We start from the raw sequence: 18,194 nt of genomic DNA, 5'->3' as shown, positions 1-18,194 counted from the left end.
ATAGCGCAGGTTCAAATTTTATTTATCAGTACCATAGACCTAGTACTGTTTCGACTCTGTCCCTTATTCTGTTTAATATGGTCCTCTCACAGGTTATTGGCCATAAGGACGGACACAATAAGACTTAAAATGAGATCAGCACCTAACTATAAAGTAATAAAAACGGCTGAAGCTTAGAACGTGAAATTTTTACGAAATTTACATGAGTTACATGTGGAGAGTGTGATATGTTTGTCATTCATTATGACTTAAGAAAATTATATATTTTAAATAAAATATAATTAAGAAGATGACTTGTTTTAATATTATTTAAGGGACTAAAATTGTAATAAATAAAAATTATCATATTAAATCCGTGTTTCCGGTTTTTTTTATTTAACGACAACTATTGTTCTTAAAGGTTTTAGCATTACTCGTTGAATTCCAAGATATTAACTGTACGAATTTTTAAGAAGAATACATTTATATACCATTAGCAATGCCAATTAACAAGATAGCTGCTATTTCAAAGTGATTTTAACCATAAAAATACGCTATAAAAGTGTTGATTACTTAATTAACATTTGCTGGATGTCGACTAGTCGTGTTAATTGTGAAATATTTTTAACGCATACTACACAGATCAAGTATCTCGTATAATGGTACGTATTTTGACTTACGATATTCACATACAATTTTCTATCTTGTAGAGAGTTTCATGATTTGGTAACGTGTTATTTTTTGTAGGAATAAACTTCATCTGAATACCTACTTATAAAAAAATTTGACAAACTGTCTACTTTTATACTAAACAGTTTTATTTAACTACACAAAAAGATACAAAAGTACCATTCGGCTGCATTAGTTATCTGAATTGTTTACTGGGGTTTTTTTGTATATCGTGCAACAATTAAACACTTTTACATTGCTTAGTTATTATTGCTTTACTAAATCAAATCTCTGTAACACAATTATGAGTAGTGCGGTTTTGAAGTATTATTTTGGTTCTGCTATTGACGTCTTCAAGTTAAGTGGACTCAAAGGGAGCAGCATTACTTCGGAAATTTACCATAGTTTAATGGTACAGGAAATAAGAGACTTAAGAAACTTTCTCCTTCGCTTTACGATTAGTTTAACAGGTCTTAATTCACAAAACAAAATTTTATTTTAAATAGTTTATTAAGACTGTACCCATATTAGTAATAAAGAGTCAGATATCTTAAAGAAGGTGGAAATAAGAATTGTAATATTTAATACAAGAGGGGGATTTTAGGTTTGCGCCTGGGTGGTCGTGGCCATGACGTGACAATCACAGATCCGGAGCCCGAATTGTAATTCGGTCCGCTTGGGGGTCCCTTACACGAACAGCCGGACATGATCCTCACACAGCCCTCTCTGCAGCCTAAACGTCTTCCAACGTAATTCGGATCCAAGAAAGAGTAGTCATAAGTTGGGCCCCTTAACAAATAAAATCTATTAAATCATACCTCATTCACGGTAATGTTTTTTTAACAAGCGGTTATGTGACTAATACAAATTGTTACTACCGCAACCACTACCAGTTATCTCATTAACTTTGTTGTTTAATACTTTAAAAAAATGTAAAATGCTGTAACGAGTTCAATTTAATTTTGTCAGATTTTTAATACTTCACTTGCAACCTTTTTTTACAACTCTATGGGCGTTACGTGTATACCAAAGCATATAATGCAACCAGGAAATTATAAACTTGAAAGGAAATCACAAACTTAATTATTAGCCCCCACATTTAAATATAATACTACTATCACTTATTATGAATGCACAAATGCTATGCACTTATAAAATTAGTAAAGGATTTAAAATAAATGCCCTGCAAACTCCCGATTAAAATATCAAAAAGCAGCTATTCCTTAAAACTAATAGGTCTCTATAAGAAGTTTGTAAGCGAAAATTAATTATATAGTTTATAAGTTTTAATGACAATTTGATTTAAATTTTATACTGCAGTAAAGTGTGTTTAAATAAACACGAGTATAGTATGAAAATATATAAATATATCATCGAGTTATTACTTTATAAAAGGACTACTATATATTATATATTAACTTTATATTATAAAGGTATATAGTAAATATTTATCTTATTAAACACTTACATACTCTTAGTCTATAAGTTTAAGGTGTTGTTAATAATTAGAAACTGTTTATTTTGGTTTATTTTGTTATTGCTGTATAATCGTATAACTTGTATCTTTCGTTTACTTACATATGAAACTGAACTAGTGATTACATTCCTCAGTAATACGTTCAATTATATTTAGTAAAATTATGGTAATTAGTAGAATATGATTGTTTTATTCCATTAATGCAAAAAGGAGGAAATTTAAAAACCCATATAGTAGAATGAAAAATGTAAAAAAGGCCCTGGCAACGAAATGTTAGTATTTTTATGTGACAGTGTGCAGCGCTTCTTTTATTTTATTCCATCTGTTACCTAATCTAACAATGCGTCCTTGCTAGTAAACATGCATTGGGCAACACTGGTATAATCATCCTTTTTAGATTATAGACATATTATTTCGCCCAGGAGTATAACCAGGACAGGGTTGATAATTTTATAAGACATGTTGTAAACGAAATACAAGTTGTTTCTAAGCTCTTGACTGAAATTCTATAATATTGTTCCTATATCAAATTGAGATTGAAAATACACTAAAATATTTGTCCATCTAGTTCTGTTAACCCATTGTGTTTTTATTTGAACTTTTAAATAGATTTTGAAACATATGCTTTCCATTGCGATCAGGATGCAATCTTTGAAATATATATTTTTATTAAAATTAATCACAATGTATATTTATTTCACTTGAGGTATCAAGCAGGCTCTTCTTATTTTAAGTCTAAAGTTACCAAAATATCTGATTTGAAACATCAACTGCGGGCATTTTTTTTATTTTCTAGAGTAGTGATTTTAGACTAGTAATTGTCACCACTGTCATCTTCCCTTTACAAAAGCAGTATTACAATATAATATTTATGAGACTTGCATTTATAAATACTTTTTCAAACACAATTTATTTTAGCCAAACCTAGAACTCTTAACATGTTCCTGATATACGAGTACACATGCAATACTTTAGGTTTTTAATGACTTTCTTCACAGTAGGTAAAATTAATTTTCTAAATTTACTGTAATAACGCATACTATTATTTTACTTATAGACCTGTGTTTTATAAGCAAAGATCCATCAGTGCGTTGTCACATTTACGTCCATAGTTATTAATGGTAATTGAAAATGTTTCAACGGTCGTTGTTTAGGTAAATGGTAAGGTGAAGGAAGCAGTCGGTTTCCAAACACTGAACCATTTCCCCGAAGACCATCTTAAGGTAATTTTGAAGTGAAGCTATCATTTACACGTATTATGGTGTATATTGGACAGCTAAAAATATTTTCATGGTACAAAGGATGTGTATTAATATTCCAATCCAGTCTTACAACTATGTAGTATTTTTATCTGGTAAGTGCAAGTAGAAAATTCTAAGTTGGAACTACATGCATGTGTGATACCAATAATCATTAGCAATATATATATATATATATATATATATATATATATATATATATATATATATATCTGTTATATATATAATACAATAATACAATATATTATATAATATATATATATATATAAAATATAATTTTACTTCCAGGTTCTTGACAGCCTGATTGCTGAGAACCTCTGATCTCTAAGTGCACGCATAATCTCCCCATATTCAGAGCTACCCAGACATACAACGTAAAACTACTGTTATATTGTAGTCGATTAGTCAGAATATTCTGTTTTAAATTAGATAATGTGCAAATCTGTGAGGTTCTAGGATCGGAACCTCCCAAAAATAGGACCTTTAACAAGGTCAAAAGGCTCTTGACGCGGGAAGGTTTTAGTACCCCAAAGCACAAAGTGGCCGAAACCCCCCATAGGCCGATGTCTATTTCACGAGCCTGGAACTTCACGAAGTTATGGACCTTCTAGAGGCTGAAAGCTTAGTTGTGATATAATTTGAGTACCCTAAACCTCAAATTCTTAAATATGACATAGGGCCTATATCATAGACTAAATTAAAGTTTTTGTAACAAAAGACTTACACATAAACATAATATCCCCATCGTCCATCTACTCCTGTAAATTAAAGACAATTATATTAGTAATACAAATGCTTTAACATCCAAGTTTTGTTCTGATAAGTTAGAAACTTTCACATTTATTTTGATGACATGTGGTATAATATATCATAAATGCACATATAATCTGTCAAGTCATAGTCAAATATGGAAGCGATATAAAACAATGAATCGATAATCATTCTACAAAATATAATCAACGATATAAATATATTTGATTAGACAATTAATGCAATTTATGTCCAAGAATACTCTTCGTTTTTATATTTGGTTCTAATTTTGTATTGTGTTTAAAAGATTGATATAGAAAAATTACGTTTTTACTCCCAATTAACATAGTTTGAATATTATACGAGTAATTCTGTTTGAGATTTACTATATACTAGTACGAAATTATTGCTATTTAAATCAGTTCTACAAGTTGTGTGACTGAAAATCTTTGTCAAATGATATATATCAATTTTTATCGCAAAGATCGTAGGTTCCAAGACTCACTACCTATAATCTTGTCACAATCATTTCTTTCATCTGAATACAACCTTAACCAACTTATACATAGGCTTTGTTATTCCAGAAGAATGTTATACCCATAAAAGCGTCTTAAAAGATGAACTTTCTTAGAGGAGTATTAGATTGAGAAATTTGTCAATGCATGCGCTGTTGTAGGTGCAGTAGCATGTTTTTAATGAAAACGTATAGTCTGATTGATACAATGTCATCACCAAACTACCACCCGGTTGGTTGGTTGATCTGGTGGAGGTAAAGCACCTTATTTTATCTTAAAAATGTTTAATATTTTAAATTAGTACTTAATATATTTAAAAAAATTGAAGAATAATTGAGAATCGGTATAAGTAGATAAAAACTGGGGTCTCACAATTAAAATAACTCTTTCTTAAAGTATTCATTTTTGAAAGCACAGTCTTGCTTCATTCCAAATAAATTTTGAAACTGCAGATTAAAGACATTAGGTTTTTCTTCTATGTAAAGGTGATGGCTGGACGTATAACTATGTTAAATTTTACATCTACATTACAAATAAATCAGTTTTTAAAGTTGAATTATTTTTTTTGTATCATAATTTACTTATGAGCTTTGAAATAAAATTGCTACATTAAAAATGTTTCTCCCCAAAATCGTTTACACTTGGCAGAACCATTGCAGGACACAAGCTCGTACAGCTAATATTATAAATATACTATTTTAAATGGCAACTTGAAAAATTATTATTTTTCTATTATTAATGCGTATGATTAAAATTTCGACAGTAATTTACTACTGTTTTAAACAGTTATAAGGTTTTAGTTACAAATATCAAAATTTAGGATTGCCTCTGACCTGGTCCATAGTACACCTGTGAAGATGCGTAGCAAATTACCAGCACTAGCAATAACAAACCTTTCAGTGCAACGATGCAACACCTACACGCCTCTCTGCAGCGTTTCTGGACACAAGAGGAACTGCCTGCTCCCAGTAAAAGGTCTGCAGAGGAAACTCAGTGCGATGAATATTTTTATACCACGCACTCCAGGGACCGTGAGGGTCGATATATGGTCCGCCTCCCTTTCAAGGACACCAGTACTCATCTGGGAAGTTCCAAAGTTCATGCTGAAAGTAGACTCTATTCACTCGAGCGCAAGCTCCACGCTCCCACTAATGTGGAGTATTATAATTTATATTCTGATTTTATACATGACTATCTCTCTCTAGGCCATATGCAGGGCTGCCCTACTCCTGACCTAAGCACTCCCCACTACTTTCTGCCACACCACGGTGTTTTAAGGCACAAAGTAGCACTACCAAACTACGCGTCGTTTTTGACGCCAGTGCCAAAACCAGTTCCGGACTCTCTCTCAACGACACTCTGTTGACCGGACCTAAACTGCAAAATAATATTTGTGACATTCTTCTGCGCTTCCGCCTTCAGAACTTAGTGTTCTCTTGTGACATCAGACAGATGTACCGCCAAATCAAGGTGCATCCTGACGATCAACATTTCCAACTGATCTTATGGCGTGATCACCCCACCGACTTGATGCCCACGTTCAAGGTCACGACAGTCACCTACGGCCTGAACTGTTCACCCTACGTGGCCATCAAAACGCTACATCAATTGGCAGAAGACGAAGGTCACCACTACCCCCATGCTGCTGAGATTCTCAAGCACCAGAGCTACGTCGACGACCTGATCTGCGGAGCTGAGACTGAAGAACTCGCCGCTGAACTTCAAGATCAACTCATCAAACTCCTTCGGCTCGGTGGCTTTGAGCTCCGGAAGTGGGTCTCGAACTCTCCGAGACTTCTGCAACACCTTCCTGAAGATCATCGGGAAATCCCAGTTTTTCTGCAACCCTCTCAGGAGCCTAATTTCTCTATTTTGGGCCTAAAATCCACTCCCTCCAGAAATATACCAAAAATGGCACGCCTTTGTTTTTGAACTTAAGCACGTTGCTACTATTACAATTCCTCGTGCTATCCCCTACTCTGCTGCTACTCACTGGGACTTGCACGGTTTCTCTGACGCCTCAGAACTAGGCCATGCTGCTGTAGTCTACATCCGCTCTACCTCCAATTACACGGTGCACGTAAGCCAAGTTATGGCTAAAACTCGCGTCGCTCCTCTCAAAAGAGTGACGCTGCCCCGACTGGAGCTATGCGCAGCTCATCTCCTGGCCCAACTTGTGAAATATTGTGTTACTCAATTGGCTCCCACCCGCAAGTTTGGTTCTATTGTTTGCTGGTGCGACTCTACTGTGACCCTCGCGTGGATCAAAACACCTTCTTATCGCCTCAAAACCTATTTGGCTAATCGTGTGGCGCAAACTCAAGAGCTTGTGGCTGTGGAGTGCTGACGCTACATACCCAGTGCTTCCAATCCTGCTGACTGCGCCTCCCGTGGGATCCTTCCCTCTCAATTGGTGGAACATCCCCTTTGGTGGCATGGACCCGACTGGTTGCGTCTCCCCTCCTTTGCCTGGCCAGATACTGATTCCAGCCTGGACTCGGTCTCTCTGGAGGAGCTGGGGGAGCTGAAGCATTCAACTCCTGTCATTGCCTTGGCCACAGCACTGCCTACGTGGGACCTCCTCATCCAGTACTCTTCCTGGAGGAAATTGTTGCACGTGATGGCCTACGTCTTGCGTTTTATCCACAACTGTCGTTCACCAAACCGCCACTTCGAACCTCTCTCCAAGAGAGAACGGGACTCCACCCAGCTGCGAATTTTCAAGACCATGCAAGAGGAAGCTTTCTCTGAAGATCTGGCTCTACTGCGGGTCCGTAAGACGTGTTCTACCAAACTTTAACGCCTCGCCCCATTTCAGGGTCCGGATGGACTTCTCCGCGTCGGCGGCAGACTGCGCCACGCTGACCTCCCGCCGAACATGTCTCACCCGTGCATCCTGCCCAAGAAGCACTCTGGTGTGGACCTCCTCATTGACCATGTCCATGTCAAACATCTCCACGCTGGCGCACAGCTTACTCTCTCTCTCTCTCTGCTCTCCCAGCAAGTCTGGATCCTCTCTGCACGCAGCATGGTGAGATCTCGCATTTTTAGATGCCTCACATGTTTTAAGAATCGGCCTAAAATAACGCCCCTCTCATGGGCGACCTCCCCAAAGCTCGCATTACTTCAGCCCGAGGTTTTCTCTCCACCGGCATGGACTATGGTTGCCCCTTTTCGCTTAAGGTCCATAATTTACGCTCTGTACGCATTATTAAGGCCTATATTTGTATTTTTGTTTGTATGGTTACGAAGGCCGTTCACACTGAGGTGGTGACGGACCTGTCCACCGAAACTTTCCTTGGTGCTCTTACTCGCTTCGTTTCTCGTCGTGGCCTGTGCACAGACCTTTATAGTGACTGTGGCACAAACTTCGTAGGTGCTAAAAATGCCCTACACAAAATCCTCACGGCTGACCAGCGCAAAGTCCAAGACTTTGCTGCTGACAGTTCAATTCCATTCCACTTCAACCCTCCTGCTGCTCCCTATAAAGGTGGAATTTGGAAAGTGCCATTAAGAGTGCTAAACACCATTTAAAACGTGTCATGGGACTCCACATACTAACTTTGTCTCAATTCATGACGCTCACAAGTCAGGTTGAAGCGATGCTCAACTCTCGCCCACTCACCGCTCTCTCCAGTGATTCCAGCGACCTTCTTCCACTGACGCCTGGACACTTCTTGATCGACTCTCCTCTGGTTTCCGTGCCTGAAGAGAACTTACTGGACATACCCACAAACCGCCTTTCTCACTGGCAGCTGGTTCAAGCGCTGCACCAACGTATCTGGAAGCGTTGGCAGCGAGAATATCTCCATATTCTTCAGCTTCGCCTCAAGTGGAGCACTCCTTCCCGCAACCTCCAACCTGGAGACCTCGTCCTGGTGCATCAGGATACTCCCGCTCTCTCTTGGCCCCTTGCACGGGTCACTGATGTCACTCCAGGACAAGATGGTACAGTTCGAGTGGTACATCTCAAGACCTCAAGTGGAACTCTCACTCGTCCAGCAGTGAAGGTGTTTCTCTTACCTCACCTCTACAATTAATTAACTGTCTCTCTACCACCGCCTATGTTGCTCTGTCTCTTATTGAATCCCAAGGTGATTCAAGGCGACCGGTATGTTAAGTATTATTGGTTAAATAATTTGTTTTTTATTGCCTAATATGAAAAGGCTACTTTTATTGAACAATAATTATGTATATATATTTTGGGCAATTCATACTCTATATTTGCCTTTATTTTACTAAACTGTATATACTGCATTAATTCTATATCTCTTTCTGCGGCCTAGTGCCTACAATACCATTCCTTACTGGATTAAAATATTCAGGTACAGTTACAGACCAATGAACCATTCTTTCATGAACCAACTGTTTACTGTACATTCACCAACCAATCACAACGGTTGACTTATCAAGGCTCCGTGTTGACTTTTATTTTCACTTACTACTGTAAAAATATAAATGCTAACAAAATAACTAACCTTAGTTTAGTAACTGTTCGAAATTCCTTCCTTAACAATGCACATAGCACTCTGCTCGACGTAAAATATTTGTGGTGGCTCTGCGAATTATGTCTTATGGATTGTTTCTTATACTGTCAAATGCGTTGCGAATTCTAACGAGTAAGTCTTCCTTGGTATCAACTTTACGTTTATACACCATAGCTTTGATATTTCCCCATAAGAAGTAGTCAAGAGGCGATAAATCAGGCGATCGTGGTGGCCAGTTCATTGGTCCACCACGCTCAATCCAGTTAAAGAAATTAGCATTCAAATGATTTCTAGCTACTAAAGAAAAATGAGGAGTTGCACCATCGTGTTGGAAAATCATTTTTAATCTTTTTGTAAAGGGATATCTTCCAAAAGAGCCGGTAAATCATTTTTCAGAAATTGTTCGTACATATTTCCTGTAAGGTTTCCTTCAAAAATTAATGGTCCTAGAATTTTGTCATAAATAACGGCACACCTAACATTAATGTGAAATCTGTGTTGGAAAAAGGTTTCTACGATACCATGTGGATTTTCTTCGCTCCATAAATGACTATTTCTACAATTGAAGGACCCGTTTCTCTTGAAAGTTGCTTCATCAGTAAATGAAACTGAATTCACACTATCAGCATTGTATAGAAGCTAATGAGAAAAGTTTAACAGTAAAGGGTAATCTGTCGGCAGCAAATGTTGTACCTTATGAAGATGAAAAGGATGAAGTCTATCTTTACGCAAGATGCGCCACACTTTGTTTCTCGATAAACCAGTGCGAAACGCAATTCGCCTCGTACTAGTACCCGGGCTACGATGAATATGTTGAATCACTTGAAGTTCATCGTTAACACTATGATGTGCTTGCCGTTCAACCGAAAACGAAATTATTGGAAATGATCGATTCGTTCTTAAAAACTGAAACCCTGAAGAAAAGGTTTTCGCATTCGGAATGCGCCTTGCAAGAAATCTTTCCTGATATTCACGTCGAGCAGCTTCCGCATTTCCATTAGCATATCCGTAACAGAACATTATGTCGGCATATTCTTCATTAGAAAATTGAAACGGCATATTAACTTTTATACTGTATCAATATTTACACTTAACTTATCTGTATGACACTTCAATATAAAATATTCAAAAAAAGTTCGTAATTGTGATTGTTGAACAGCTGTTAGTACTGCCAACCTATGAAAATAATATTTTTGTTACAAAAGTTGTAGGAATAACGTAAATTAATTTGCAATTATTGTTAAGTTTAAGATTTATGACTCTAAAGTTTTTTTTACTAGTATGTAATTCATTAGAAAAAATAGAAGAATGTTTCCAAAAATAAAATCTATACATAATTATTTTCAATAATATTTTCAATAATTAACATGTTTTCTGGAAATATTAGGATGTACATTCAGTAAGGAAAAAAGTATAACCGATTTTATCTATTCTTCGTACGTTATTTATTTAATTAAAAATGTATTTTCTTAAAGTTTACGTATAATTTTAATTGGCTTATTTAACATCATTATCTTAAGAAATAAATTCTTTACAAGTTTTGTTAAAGAGTTTTACGTGTTTGTTACACATTTAACACAGTTAATCTATTTGAAACCTAAAAGAAACTTGTTTTTGGACACCGAATTTTGCGTATTTCTTCAGATATCTTTAAAATTACTGCAGCTAGAGGTCTGGTACCAATTTTATTAAATTTTTCAGTTCAATTTGCATAATATAAATTAAATTTTACGTCCTGGGTAACGCCCAAAATAATTTAATAGGGCTCCCTTTTAACGGTGGCACTGAAATCTGGGCGAAATCTTTCACCTTGTATAGCTCGCTAACTAAGCGTTTCTGGACCTATGTGTATGTGAACTTTTTTCATTATTTTCACCATAAGAACAAGTCCTGACAGTTTTTCCGTTTCTTCATGGGACACCCTGTATATACCGTCTTATAGTTTATATTAAGATTGAAGGATTTGTTTTTAAGGAGCAATAACTGAAAAATTTCCAAGTATTATATTTGCCCATCAGCGAGTGTTGCTGTTGTCTACGTATAGTGATAATTGAGTATTTAATAATACCCTTTTTTTCGACAATAAATTTAATTTTGTAACCATTATGGTATCAAATTTCTAATATTTAACTTTGCTGGTTTAGTAACACATTAGAATTCAAAGTAGGAACCAGTTTATATTAGAATAATTAATAGTACCCGTACCTTTTATTCGATAAACAGCAGTGGCCTTTTTTGTCTCTTCGGAATAACCATAATAAACTGAAAATTAATTAATATATTTTTTAACTCATGTTATTCAAGTTGGACTTTTAGTATAGCGTAAATATGAAAAAGATAAACTATGGTGTTCATAGACGAATATAGACTCAGACCTGTATACCTAGGTGGAAAAAACATAATGTTTTTATACCACAGGTAAATAAAGGTTACAAATAATATAAACTGTACATTAGGGTGGGCTGAAAAAACTAAATTTTCGAGTATCGAGTTCTAATAGGGCTCAAAAGTTGCGTATTTTTGAGCTGATTAAGAGAAAAATAATTAAAAAAATATTATTTAAAATCTTTAGTTCGCGCAACGAGCTTAAAGTTTTGTAAAAGTGTACTTTTTTGCTATTTTCAAAAAAATATTTTAAACCGTCTTATGATGATTTTTTTATTGTACTACCGTATATATATTACGTTTATAAGTCCATAACGTCAATAACAATATTTAGATACTTTAAACAAACATATAAGGTTCTCAAGAAATATCGTAATTATTATAAAATTGTACGAAAATAACAATGTTTTGGTGGAATGACCCAGAACTCACCACGGCGAGGTGGCTGCAACTCGAGTTCCACCCACACCCTACCCAACCATCCAACCAAATAGGGTGTGTTTGAATGTATTTACATTATTTACATGTTCTAAGCTTCACTAAGTTTACATACCTTAGAATGACGTCGAAGGTTTAAACTCTGATTTATGTCCAAATTTTGGCATGACAGACCTTGATAACAATGTGGTTCAGATAAATCCATCTCTGTTATCTTGACCACACACTTTGTCCGACGCTTCTGTCACTAACTTAACACACCTTTCCACGCCTTGTGTGTGGCAAGGAAAGTTCATGAACTCGAACTCTGGTAAAGTTTTGTTCCTCAAATAGGTTGATATTGTTTCCGTTGTTAATTTCCTCATCGTAGGAGGAGGAGAAACTTTGCATTTAGACCAATCAATGAGCTCACTGTAGTCCTTAGCTTCAAACTTAAGAGTGGGTGTATGAAATATTCTTACAGCCGATTTGCTGTTATTTTCCACAATTCTTGCCTTCAAAACTCTTCTGAAACCTAACTCTCTTATATGTAGTCTTTCGTCAGTTATCATTGTTAACAGCATGTTTTTGGGTGACAGAAAAAGGAGTTTCTTTCAATCACAGGATCGATAACTTTTTTATTTCAGCTGACAAATCTCTGGTAGTTTGGATTACTTTAAACACATGTTTTGGTCCATATTTCATGGAATGATGGCGTTTTATGTCGAACCAGACTGGTGTATAGGTCTTCATTATGTATTGAACAAGAATCTTCAGTTCATTTGAAGGATTACTATTTGAAATGTACAAACGTAACACCCTATTAGCACAATTCAACCAACGGGAATGAATTAGAGGCCCTGGATCTCTATTAGCCAGATCTGTAGTACAATTGCCCGTTCGGATGGTTCTGACGATATCGAGAAGGTACTGCTGATCTTTGCTTAGATCTTTTGTGTCTATATCTATGATTTCAGATTCTACTTTTTCAAACTCCACAACAGGCATTTTGTTGCAATCGGGAAGACGTTTGCCAATAACTCCACTGAAAGTTGAAGGTCCTGTAGATTCTCCATCCAAGAACTGAAATAAGTGCCTATACGGTAGTTCATAAAAGTGAAGTAAACAGATAAACCACTGGAGTGGACGATTAATTTTCGCTTCGATATTTCGAATTACTCCGTTTTTCCAACCAGTATTGGTTGTTGTTCCATCACAACCAACAGCTTCTACCTCATCTAAATCAAAGGAATTATCTTCAAGGTACTTGAGAATGCTTTCTGCAATCCCTTGTCCAGTTGAGCTGTCTGGGCTTACATGACCTATGTATTGGCCTCCTGGTTCTCGTACAATACTTATGTGTTCTTCTTTCTTGACCCTACGGTACATTTTATTTCCAAGTTTATCCTGGAAAAAAGTATTGTCTTTTTTCCCATCAAAGTAGATTCCCTCTGTTTCTGTATTTTCGAGGTCTTTTTCTTTCATAGCCTGTCTTGCCTTTTGTTTTTCTCTTCGAATTTTATTTTTGTCAATTACTAGTGAAGTATCTGACTCTGATACCATTCCAAGATCAAATAGCACACTCGATGCTATTGCTGCCGTTGCTCTGTCAGATATGCCAAATCTGTCACTAACTAAAGCAGTTGATTGAAGACTGAGTCTCATTTGAGATGTATTGGAGGGGGTTGTCGGTGGATTAGGTTCAGTCGGATTTTCTTGCGAAGATCTTCCTATTTCCTTGGCCTCCTTTTCAAAACCATCATTCAAGTTTTCCCGCAGGCTCTCTGCTTGTTTCCTTTCTTCTTTCTTCAAGAGTTGATTTGTCACTACCTTATCTACACCCCCAATGCATGTCTTCCTATTAGTTCGCTGATCATGCAAGAACTTTCTCTCTATGATAGGTATATTTTTCTGTTTATCACAATTGCACTCCTTTATAATGGGGCAGTCACAGGAACTTGTCGTTTTCCCACATTGACAAGTGTAAATCATTTGACATTTACAAGCGGCAATGTCGAAAAGTTTTGATTTGGATTCTGTAAAAAATTTCTCTACTTTCTTCTGAAACGAGTCTTTTTTATGATCCCTATTATATGATTTTCTCAAGTTGTAATATGAATCGTGGTAAGACCGAATCATTTGGACAACTCGTGTGTGAGATACAATCAGAATTGAGGCTTTGACATGAATAGCTTCAATCTGAAAAGCAACATTCTCCGCAATAAGAGAAAAAGAAATGTTTTTCTTTGTTTCTGATTTTACTGACAACTGGTAACTTTCTTCGAAACAACACAAAAAAACATCCTCATATGTAGGAAGACTTACCCCATTGAGGCCTTTAGATAAACCGAAAATAGGACACCGGTACGACTGTCTTGTTAATAGTTTGTTTGAAACAGTCATTTCACCGCCACTACACAGAACACACAACTTTCAGAACTAACCGATCGCACAGTAAAAAAAACTAAATTCACTTGAAGCACAAACAAAGGTAGGTCAGGTAGGGAGGTTTCATTTCGCGACATGCTTACGGCGCCAGATGCCTCAGAGGTTTCATGTAGTGACTTGTTTTCTACTCTGTGCCTAACTCCCTGCTGCTCACCGCGTGAGTCATCAAACTACTAGATTATTTGTTTTTAAGGAATTTGTTGGAGATTTTCGTTACATTTTGCAAACTTTATATGTTGGTTTAAAGTATCTAAATATTTTTATTGACGTTATGGACTTATAAACGTAGTATATATATATATATATATATATATATATATATATATATGGTAGTACAATAAAAAAATCATCATAAGCGAGTTTAAAATATTTTTTCTAAGTAGCAAAAAAGTACATTTTTTAGAAAACTTTAAGCTCGATGCGCGAACCAAAGATTTTAATTAATATTTGTTTTATTATTTTTCTCTTAATCAGCTCAATAATACGCAACTTTTGAGCCCTATTACAACTCGATGCTCGAAAATTTAGTTTTTTCAGCCCACCCTACTGTACATTACGTCATTTGATCTACTATGATTTTCCTCATTTTACTGTAAAATTTTATTTGTACGATGAAATAGTATTGATCATGGAAACATACCACATCCAATATCCAAGAAACGTTTTAGCTGCGTTTTATTGCCGCGTATAAATGTAGAACAACACAAACTCGCTGTGTGACACGATCTCGTGTTTGTTATGAACATGGAGTTACAAGAGAGAAATCTGAATTTACAATGATCAGTGAGAATTCATACGTTAGTTTTACATGTAAATATTATTGGACATTACTCAGAACATAAAGTCACGTTTGTACATGGAGTTTTACGGTAGAAATTGGCTTTGACACTGGCCAGAGGAAATTCATAGTGTTTTACACCACTACACATTCTCGGACATTACTCCGGACATAAAGTCATGTTTTTACATGGAGTAATGCAATATTCTTCATATGTGAGACTGCATATGTTGTTTACACCAGTAACTATTCCCGGATATAAGCCAAAAATAGCCATGAAAGGATAACAGGATTTGGGATATTTGCCTTTGTAATAGGTTACAAAAGGTATAACACAACGTTTCGAGGATTGGAGTTTATCCTCTTTGTCAGGAGTGGGAGGTATTAATGACAAACAGATAGAAGTAAAGAAGGGAAAGAAAAGCGTTCAAACGTATTCAAAAGTTGCTTGGAGTCTAGTCCAGGCGTTGTCACTGCACAGGGTGCAAGTCCGGAGCACAAATCACAAGTACGATGATAACAATCACACATCTCACTAGCACAGGCTACAGTTAGATACAGGCAATTCGCTTCCGTTCCTAAGTTTACCTTTACACCTAAATCACCCTCATGTCCCATTGTTTCAGATGACACTACGTGGTGCCGATGGAAGAGCCGACATCGCCATTCTTGTTAGAATTTATTTAATATTTTATATGTTTAAAATTAAAAATTAAGTTTTCTGTTCATGTACATTCAAAGAAAATTTAATTCAGGTGACTTCAAATAGGTGATTATTCACCATTTCTCACAAATTATGTCATTTATACAAATTATTATGACCCGTTGTAACGACAACACCTGAATTAATTAGATTACTACATTTTGTATTATTTCAAATAATAATTTCGTCCCAGTATTGAATACAATAATTTATTTTGTAAACATGACTTTCGATTTTTATTTTTTTGTTTGGATTATAATTTGTTTATAGTATAAATAGAATGGACCCTAGGAGCGATTCCTGGTTGGCAGTATAATTCAACTTAGATGCGTGTTATAAATGTCCTGAAGTCTTAACTTGCAGGCTACAGTTACTGAGACAGGATCGTAGTCACTATCCGGTAGTTATTAAAAATTATTTATGTAAATGAGCTCTTGGTTGAGACTCTTTTCTGATGCTTTTACTGGAGATAATCACCGTTAGTCCAGCCTTTTAAAATTGACAAACTTAATGTCGTCTGTATTCTGCCTTTACACACTACTACCTACACAGCTATCAATGTCACATTTATGGAAAACCAGCAAACCTTTTATGGCTTCGTCCGCCGCGTACTATTGGACAAAACATTAATGTTCATGTCAACCACAACATCGCTACCTAAACATCGCTATAATCTGACTCATTAGAATACATTACAGTTTTCCCACAATAGCTCTCGGCACTAAACCAGGTCCGTAATATAATGGGTTCAATTATGAGTATTATCATTATCGACCATCATTACATTACCGTTTTATGGAGATATTTTAAATTTTCTATTCATATTTCAAGAATATGTATCCAATATTTATGAAGTGTATTAACTTTGGTTATATCGACATTTTCCTCGAGTACTTTCGATTAGTTATGAAAGCATACCAAAAACATATCATGAAATGGTAAATGTGATTCGTGTTGGTCCCTGCTGTTGTTTTGTTTTTAAAACCTATCAATACCAAGACGTTAAACCTACACCAGTATTTCAAAAAATTCCACGGTAAAACAGTAAAAGTTTAAAACTCGTTTCATCTAGAACTCGTACTTGTGTTTTGCTACGTTCGTTAAACTGAAAAAGTAAAGCACAGGAATTCAGTAGCCAGCTGATAGAAATGAATATCAGATTTCCATAAAAAATCATAGCAACTAATGTATTGACATTTAAATATTTGATGATTTTATAGCTTGTCCTCTATCGGTATGTTACAATTTCTGTCTAAGAATTATTAAACATGAATGTTTATTCAATTTAAAGACCGATATTTTAAGGACCAGTTTCTTGTTAGTATCATATTTGTACATGGAATTGTGCAGTAGGATTATCATGCGATATCTAGGAGTTTTCATCAATCGATAAAATTTTTTATCATTTTTCATTTAACTTTAATCACATAAATGGACTTGGGTCATTCTGCTACACAGGATTATGAATTTTCTATATTTTTATAATATTTGTAAAGATTTTACTGTTACCTTTTATACTTTATTGGCTCAATACTTACTTGCAAACAATATTCCTGGCTTTCTCTCCTGTTTTATGATTACCGGAATGTTGATAAACTGACTATGGACGTTGCATGAATGGAAAAATACTGGTATAGTCCCAGTAGTGATAGGCTTTCCTAAAACTCAGCCAATATTCCTTTCTATATAATCGAAATATAAGAAAAAAAAGATTAAAAAATCAGTGGAGGTAAGTAATTGATAAACTAATAAATATATTAATGCGGATTATAGAATAAGATTAATTGAAAACCTGTAATGTAATAATATACTGTGTGGGTGAAAAGTGACTAGTTGTTATAAAAACCAGTTGTAACAATGATTTCATGATGGTAATAGTGTCATAATACATAGTAGGCATTAACATTTTATGCTGCTTTATTTTAACACCCTGTATAATTAACCTCAATATTCTCTAGCATCAATCAAATAAGAATAATATTCCCTTCTAAAAAGTTTCTGAAAATTATACCATTGGAGGCTTTTTTGGTGTCTTGCCTAATCTACGCAACTACCTCCACAAATACTCTGAAGCAACCAATGCCAATAAATCGTCAGAAAACACAACATTTAAAAGGTTATTAGATATGTTATTTCAGCGCCAACTTTTACTAGTGAAAAAGAACATTCTTTACCCTTTATAACATTTTTCACCTTCTGCTTGTTTAAGTTTTAAAAATGCTACTCTTTCAAATAACAGTACCTAAATATACTTTTGGAAGACTTTTAAAATATTTTTTTCTGACTTGCAAGAAAAATTCCCAACAATATATATATAGAATAAAACA

At 35.3% G+C, this 18,194-nt stretch overlaps 1 protein-coding gene across 1 annotated transcript; it reads right to left on the bottom strand.

Annotated features, from left to right (window-relative positions):
- Nucleotides 1-1,215: 1,215 nt before the first annotated feature.
- Nucleotides 1,216-12,349, bottom strand: LOC124368553. Its single transcript, XM_046825796.1, has 4 exons — nt 12,221-12,349; nt 5,483-5,588; nt 4,109-4,142; nt 1,216-1,437 (listed from the first exon to the last, which is right to left on the bottom strand). The coding sequence occupies exons 1-4, from the start codon at nt 12,347-12,349 to the stop codon at nt 1,230-1,232; spliced, it is 477 nt and encodes a 158-aa protein (XP_046681752.1). The 3' UTR covers nt 1,216-1,229.
- Nucleotides 12,350-18,194: the final 5,845 nt, after the last annotated feature.

Source organism: Homalodisca vitripennis, chromosome X (assembly GCF_021130785.1).
Source record: "Homalodisca vitripennis isolate AUS2020 chromosome X, UT_GWSS_2.1, whole genome shotgun sequence".
Lineage (NCBI taxonomy): Eukaryota > Metazoa > Arthropoda > Insecta > Hemiptera > Cicadellidae > Homalodisca > Homalodisca vitripennis.
Note: the sequence above shows the minus strand (reverse complement) of the source record. Positions and strands in the feature narration are given on the sequence as shown.